Source organism: Benincasa hispida, chromosome 2 (genome assembly GCF_009727055.1).
Source record: "Benincasa hispida cultivar B227 chromosome 2, ASM972705v1, whole genome shotgun sequence".
NCBI classification, from domain to species: domain Eukaryota; kingdom Viridiplantae; phylum Streptophyta; class Magnoliopsida; order Cucurbitales; family Cucurbitaceae; genus Benincasa; species Benincasa hispida.
Window position 1 is genome coordinate 45,020,451 of NC_052350.1, and position 8,063 is coordinate 45,028,513.

Consider the following 8,063-nt stretch of genomic DNA (forward strand, 5'->3'; position numbering starts at 1 on the left):
TTGCTATGCTTCGACGATTGGCGAAAATTTGTGCAACGTGCAGTGCAAGCAAGCATTGGACACATCGTTGCAACGCTTGCTTGACACTCTTCAATGCACGTCGCAGCATTGCAACACTATTTCCAAGTGTTGCGACGTTGCGCGCAACCTATAAATAAGGCGTTCAAGGTCAGCCTTCCATATTTTGATTCATGATCACATTGCAACAGCAAAATACCTCTAAATAGAGTGAAATTTGATTGTTTAATCTAGTTTTGGGAGCTATTAAGGCCAAATTGCCGAGCAATTGTCGCCATAGTCAGCCTCGATCCTCTTTTGATCATTGTAATTCCAATATGCCTTTCAAAGGCTAGGTAATTTTCTTGGGATAGTTTGTATGTCTTAATTCTTGAAGTTTACTAGTTTAATTTATTCCATTGTTGTGAACCCTTTGGGTGGATTCGTTTTATTATTAATAGAGTTTCGATAAATTTTTTTGACAAATTAATTTATTGAATTTATTGTATGTAAAATCATTTTAGCCTGTGCATAATTGATTGATTAAGTTGCACGTAGTAGGATCGCATGTTTAGGGTCTAGACTGTTTCTGGCCAAATTCATGTATGTCCTAGTATAATCCTTCCCAAATAAATCATGCTATAAGGTGTGGCTGTCCGGCTTGTAGTGTGTCTCGACAATTGAACCCTTTCTTAATGCTTTTCAGTTTTAACTTTATGTCACTTAAAGGAAAAGTTTTAAATTGAATTAGTGTTGGTTTAGACTTTTATCAAAATTGGCTAATTGGGCTATTAGAATTTCTAATAGGTTGAGGGGTTCACATAATTGGAGAAATTAACTAGTACCTAATGATAAAAAATAAAAAACATACAAACTAATCTTAAGATTTTTCCTCAATTTGATTCAACCATTTTCTATGCTAACTCTTATTTTTCCTTGTTTGATTTTTGATTTATTTTTATAAAACAAAAACAAAAACCATCAAAACCTTTTTAAGTGGAATTCATAAATTGGCCTAAGTCGATTCAACAGTGTCCTTGTGGATTCGACCCCGATCTTACTAATTTACTATGTTTGTGGTATAAGTCTTAGATCGATGAAAATAAATGATCTTTGCTCGGGCCAGAAGTGGTTACGACAATGCTAGTCCCGGAGTCGGAACAGTGATCAGCAGAAAGATGCTCAAGGTGGAGAGAGGGACGACGAATTTGAGGATGACATAAATATCCATGTGTCCACTTACAACCCCAGTGAGTATATGTTTCATGATGTGCTACTGGGCCACGCACACAACGAGGATGAGTTGAACCCTTCTGATGAGCATCCCAAGGATTTGCACATCAAATCTATATAGGGGGAGCATTATGAGCCAGAAACCTCAGGCCACAAGAAGGGAGCCAATGTTGATCCTTTTGTATATTTGTACCTGCAGAATATTGACAGCTCAATATCAAGGTTGGATGGTCATGTATCAAACCGTCCAATTGATTGTCCCACACATGGACCCTATAACAATTAATCGGCTTAACTCGGCATTGTATGCCCTTATCACACTCACTTGCTAATCGGTTTTCACAATAATCCGAGTGTAACGCCGTTTGAGATGCCCAATAATTTCTCCATTCATAAAACCACGACTGGATGAGGCATTTAACATGTTCCAACAAGCACGTTATGGGCAACAATCGATATTCTTTAGTTAAGGAATTGAAACACTCTGCACTATTGGACATTATGTTGTCGTATCTTTGTTCTGTTTGGTAAACTCATGCCCACCTTTCAAGATCGATATCCTCCAAATATTTTGTTACAAAACCATCTCGAAAACTTCAAAGTTGGTCCAGTGTGCTTGGAAGTCTGACATGCGGAATGCCCTGACTGCTCTTTGAACATCACAATAACCACATTGTCCTTAACGTTTGAAATAATATTATTTTCTATGTGGTACATGCATAACCCATAAAATGTTGTGAGGAAAATTGCATGAATGAAAATTGCTGATAGATAACATTTGATCCGATATGAACACTAAGTTAGGGGGTTCTCCAATAGTACACTTCAAATTGAACATATACCGTTTCCATTCTCGATCGATTTCATTATCCATTATAACATATGCTAGTGGGTAACTTGGTTGTTACCGTCCATGGAAATGTCGACCAACATGGACCCTTTGTATTTTTCTTTCAAATGTGACATATCAATAATTATCACAGGCTAACAACTTGCAAAACCTCTAATACAAGGCCTTAATGCCATAAACATATACTTGAAATGCACATTATCTTCAAGTTCGATTTCAAACATTGCACCTGGATTCTTCATTTTTAACGCTTCTCCGTAACCATGTAAAATGACCTAGGACTCTTCTGGAGTACCCCTAGTGAGAGCATAGACAGTTCCCCTTGCACACCACACTTTGTTGTAACTTATGTTTTCGTCATACTCTTTCCTTATATCCTCAATGATGTGACGAGATTTATAAACACATCTTATGCCTGTAAACTTGTCTTTGATTAGCTGGCCAACTACCACAGTCGTTGCTTGTCTATTGTCACGATTCATAATTCCAATAGAATATTTGTGTGTACACATATATTTTGTGATCTTAAATATATTACACTTGAGATTTTCACTGCATGAAGGCTCCACTTACAACTCTCCCCAATACATTTAATAGTGAACAAAGACTTATTTGACTTTCTTACCTTATATTCAAAATTATTGTTTATGGATAAAACAAATAATCTCATTTTCAAGTCACTTTTACTCTAAGAAAAAATTGACCAACTTCAACATCTGTCCAAGATGAGGAGGTACCAGGCATAATCAATTATCCTCTACGACATGAAGACCTGGATTGTGGAACTACTGAAGCCACTGCAAGTGCACACACCTCTATTGGACCACAATCCATAGAATCCATGTTGATCTCTCGTTATCAGCTACAAAAGAATCACGCTCTTCTGGAGAACCACAATCCATTAAATTCAATCCAACCGATCTCTCATTACTAAACACTGGTCGGTTACACCGCGTTTCTCTTTCCAAGTCTTGTGGATTAGTGCGGTCATTACCTATTGATAATGTTGATGGTTGAGTGTTCATAGACAATAGAATATCATCCTCTTCTCGATTAAATTCATATGACTCCTCATGTTGTCTATCTACAACCGTATCATCATAACTTATATTCAAATTTTCGTCATGATTCACTTTTAGCATTACAAATAGCTGAACTCTTGAAAGATCTTCTTGGAAAGGAAGGAAGTGAATGTCACCATCGTTTCATATGTACTGTGGAGGGGGGTTATTGTCAAACTTATATTTAACTTTCAGTATAACATTAAACTCTGAAGAACTTACATTTGTAACCTTGTAAATGTGAGTTTTAAGTCCTTCATACTTCAATGTAATAGACATAATGATTCCTGTCAGCTCACCTCCAATATACAAACTTTGGTTCTCATCCAAATCACCTCCGTATCAAATGAGTAGACATTTTTCTGTCATCCTACAAAGTAAGAGAATATTTTTCATTAAGTTGTATAAACAGATGAATATCAGTTTAATACACAATTTCAATTCTGCTCTCAATCTCTCTTGCTCTCTCTCTCAATATTGGTAATGATCTATCGCTCTTACTCTTCCACTGGTTTTCTCTCTACTTTTGGTCTTGCTCTTACTTTTCCAATACACGATTCCCTTTCTTTATGCTATTTTCATACCTTTTTTTGAGAAATCACACAGCTCCAACAAACACCTAAATATTAAAACTACATTATGGAAAAATCCATTCCGTTATGAAAAACCTCGTTTAATAAAACTCTGTTCAACAAAACACTGTTTAACCCCTTGAAGAAAGTAATCACAGTGAAATGAAATTTAGATTTTAAAGAATTCACCATTGTATGTTTAAGATATTAAGGATTTAAGGCTTTAGACAGATGATTTCGTGAAAATTGTTAAATCATTCCTACACTAACAAGCAATCACATCATGAAGGAAGAGCGAGAGCGAGACCAATATCTTGAGGAGGCAATTCCCATAATCTAGTATGGCGATCAACATAGGCTCATTTGAGGGTTTTTTTTTAAAAAAAAAAAAAAAGAAAAGAAAAGAAAAAGAGGTCATTTAGCATTTTGATCCAATTTTCCAACGAAAAAAACGTTTTTATTTATTTATTTTTTAAAAACCTGCTTTCGTTTCAATGACGCTCTCTCGGACTTCGGCGCTTTCCTTTCTCCTGCTCCTTAAACCCTTCATCTCACTGTGCATCTCCATTTTGTTGGCGCCAATCCGAATCTCTGTTCTTATTTCATTTGTTTCTCACACATGAATTCCCTTCATCGCATTCGAATTCTCTCTTTAACGAATGAAAATCGAATTCTTCAACTGCTTCAGCAAATCAAACAAACCCATTTCGGTTCTTCCTTCCATGGTAGAACCTTCTCAAGCAGATCTTCTTCCCCTTCCTCCGGAGCCGGCAAGTTTGGCAATGGCGACGATGAATGGAATGATACTTGGGAATCTGCTTGGCTTCCTGAAGACCTTTCGCCGAGGAACAAAGCGCCATGGGAGAACGATGTGAACTTCCCTTCTGGAAACCCTACAATTGTGTTTCCATCGGACGTGGATGCAGAAACCAAAGCGTTCGTTGAGGACATGAATGAGAATTGGGACGAGAGGCGAAAGGCATCTCAAACGCAGAAACAAGGAGTGAATCAGCAAGAGAAGGAAGGTGTTGGTGATGGCGGCGGCGGCGGGTCGCTTTATAGCTTGGAAAACATAAAGAAGGATTATAGATTGAAGAAACAGAGGATTCATGCTAATTTGTGGATGAAGGAGATTGAGAAGCAAGAGGAGGCTAGGTTGGGGGATTCCATTGCTGGCAGTGGGGATGACATTGAAAGATTGATGGATAGCTGCTCTGAGTGAGTCTTCTTTCTCTCTTGTTAGTGCAAATGGTTAAAGCCTGATGTTTGTGGTTTTTCTCTGCTGATCATATTATCTAGTATAGATGTTTGTTAATTGGATTAAGGAAGTAGGGTTTGGAATGTTGCAAGATACCTGAATTCAAGTATTTTTTTTAATGGAAAACCAAACTCTTATTGAGAAATATGAAAGAAAATATGAGATTATACGAAATAGCACTAGCCCCATGAAAAGAGTCCCAACACTAACTAAAAAGGGACACCAATCTAAAAGAATAAGACCCATCAGACAATAACAAAAACATGGTCGATGCCCACGAGGTAAATTAGGTATTAAATCCAACATTCCTATTATGAAAATGGCAAGCAAAGAAAACAGAAAACGTACAGTGTAGAGAAATCGACATAGAGATTTAAGTGGTCCATTAATAGCGTGTTAGCTACTTCCATCAACAAAGGGAATGAGTAGTTTGTTATTAGAGAGAAAATATCGTATTACAAATTCAGAAGCGTGCCAATAGAGTTCAAAAGTTTATGTAGCGCACTTCTCTAAATCTTACGGTCAAAATCGTAAATAACATAAATATGAATACAACTTAGGGTCTGTTTGGCTTGACTTGAGAAAAAAGTGTTTTAAAAAATTTCATTTTTATTTAAACACTTTGGACAAAAATGGTTGAAAATATCTTTCAAAAGCTATTTTGAGTAGTTGTCAAACCATCTAATTTTTTGTAAAATGACTTATTTTTTAAATTAACCACTTGAAAATGCATTTCAAACACACCCTTATTCGTTCGAAGTGTCAGATAATAGATTCAAGATATTCCAACAAATATTTAGGCCTAAAAGATACTTAACAATTCAGAACCCTTGTCATCAAGAATTGGCTTGGGTACCCTTAGCCAGCTAGAGATTAATGGTTTGGTCAAGAGCATAATTTAAGGAGTGGCCACTCAAAACCTGTTCGTATAAAAAAGAAACACAATAAGGAAAATATGTCTGCAAGGTACTGCCTTGCTACCTTTTTTCTTTTCTTTTTTTTTTCCTTTTTTGTTCTTCTGTGCAAGCACAACAAATCTAAAGTGCTATGCTATGGTTGTAGGATTTTTGAGTCTGTCAATGATGATTTAAACCGTTCAAAAGTTCCAAGTTCTTCAGAGTTCAGAAATAAACCTGATGGATGGGAAACAGTATCCAAAGGTCATGATGGAAATGTATGGGAGATGACACAAAGAGAAGAAGACATTCTTCTTCAGGAGTTTGATCGTCGAATTGCATACAACAAATTTCAGGTGCATTAATGTTTCCTCGTTTTGCTATGTTACCACGTTTCTCTAAACAGATATATTTCTTCGGATAAGAGACAGAACATGACATTAGAAAGATGAAATATACAAGGGAAGAGTACATCTAAAACATCAAAGGAATTTAAAAGAAAATTTGAGTAATCACACAAAGGAAACAAAGAATTCTAAGTGGAAGAGAAACAATATAAGATGTTAGTCAACTTGGCATAGCTCAGTTGGTTAAGACATATACCATTGACCAAGAGTCAAATTCCCCACCCTCACACATTGTTGAGCTCAATATGTATGTGTATGCGTGTATATGAAACATCCCATAACTCGGTTGAAGACCATTCTTTTCTAAGCTGAATTACATTGCTTGAAATGCATATAATCACAAGTCTCTATGGCTTCTCGTATAATTACTAAAATATCTCATTTATTTACTGGTACAATAAATAATCGCTTGTGTTATCATGCCAACTAAATCCAGAGGTGTAGTATGCATATAGCATGGAATTCAGAACTTAAACTTTTCTTTCTGGTTGTAGCTGTCAAATTCAGACTAAGTTCACTGAGAACGCATTAAAAAACTTCTAAACAAGAAAAATCATAATAGTTTTCTTCCATAGAGGGTCATTGGAAAACACTAGTCCTGTTATTGATGAGTCGATTATAGTTTTCTTCCATAGAGGGGCATGGAAAAATCATGATAGTTTTCTTCCATGAGTTTTCTACGTTTTGATTAATCATTAGTTGATACTTTGATGTTACAATTTTAACTCTCTTTAATCAAGTATATCATCATTTCATTCAATTGGAGTTCACCATGCCCCTTTATGTTTTCCCTCTTCACTGTTGCTTATACAAATTTTATCTGGCATGAGATTCCACTGATATTTGGACTTATTTCTCTGGATTTTCTTTTCATTTTATGAAACTCTCTCTCTTTAGCGTACCCGTTACCGAGTTGCTCGGTTTCATGTGCAGATTGCTAGTTTCATCAAGACCCATATATTTAGTCGTCGGAGACCAATCGATGGGTGGAAATACATGATAGAGGAATTTGGGCCAAACGCCAAGAAAGGGAAAGGTAGTGTTTCAAGATTGCCTAGTCTTTCTGATTCTTCCACCCAACCCTTCAAGGAGGAAAAAGTTGCAGCCTCCCCTTCTCTCACACCCTTGAAGAGGATTTAACTCTTTGAAAGCTACTTCTTGGACCATCTGTGACTTAAAAAAGCTTGCAACCATTAGAAAAGCCATCTCATGCTCTCCAAGTATAATGTTATGTTGGTCATGTTGATGTTTGTAAGTAGTGATTCTAATCTGAGTATTCTTGCCTGATATATCATGAAGCAAAATGAGAGTCTTGCACTTGTTTCTAGGGGTGCCTATTGAGGGCCGAAAAACTGAAACGACCAACTGAAACCGATTGAACTGAAGTTGGTGGGTTGGTTTGGCACCAACGACATTTGTTCCTTGCATTTTAAAAACTGACTGTTTGGTCGGTCGGCTACACCGATATGCAAGAAACTTGACCAATCGACCGACTTCTATGGTTTTTAAAAAAATATAATTATAGAAATAAGATTATCTTTAAGTTCTCTCGCACAATGCAGTCCGATTCCCCATCAATCTGTTCTGCCGCCACTGTCGCTCGACTCCATTCGTTTCACGCAACCCAACTTTGAATAATAATAATAATAATAAAAATAAAGATATTATTGAATGACAAAATAGAAATTTGCTTGGTAATTATTTTAGATGAAAATTTTATATTATTAAAATTGATTTTGAATGATTAAAAATATTTTATAAGTAATTTTAAAATTAATAAAAATGAATT

General features: G+C 36.1%; 1 protein-coding gene across 1 annotated transcript; it reads left to right on the forward strand.

The window, feature by feature from the left end:
- Nucleotides 1-4,192: 4,192 nt before the first annotated feature.
- Nucleotides 4,193-7,817, forward strand: LOC120070660 (protein GAMETE CELL DEFECTIVE 1, mitochondrial). Its single transcript, XM_039022494.1, has 3 exons — nt 4,193-4,931; nt 6,034-6,223; nt 7,208-7,817. The coding sequence occupies exons 1-3, from the start codon at nt 4,333-4,335 to the stop codon at nt 7,412-7,414; spliced, it is 996 nt and encodes a 331-aa protein (XP_038878422.1). The 5' UTR covers nt 4,193-4,332; the 3' UTR covers nt 7,415-7,817.
- The last annotated feature ends 246 nt before the right edge of the window (nt 7,818-8,063 follow it).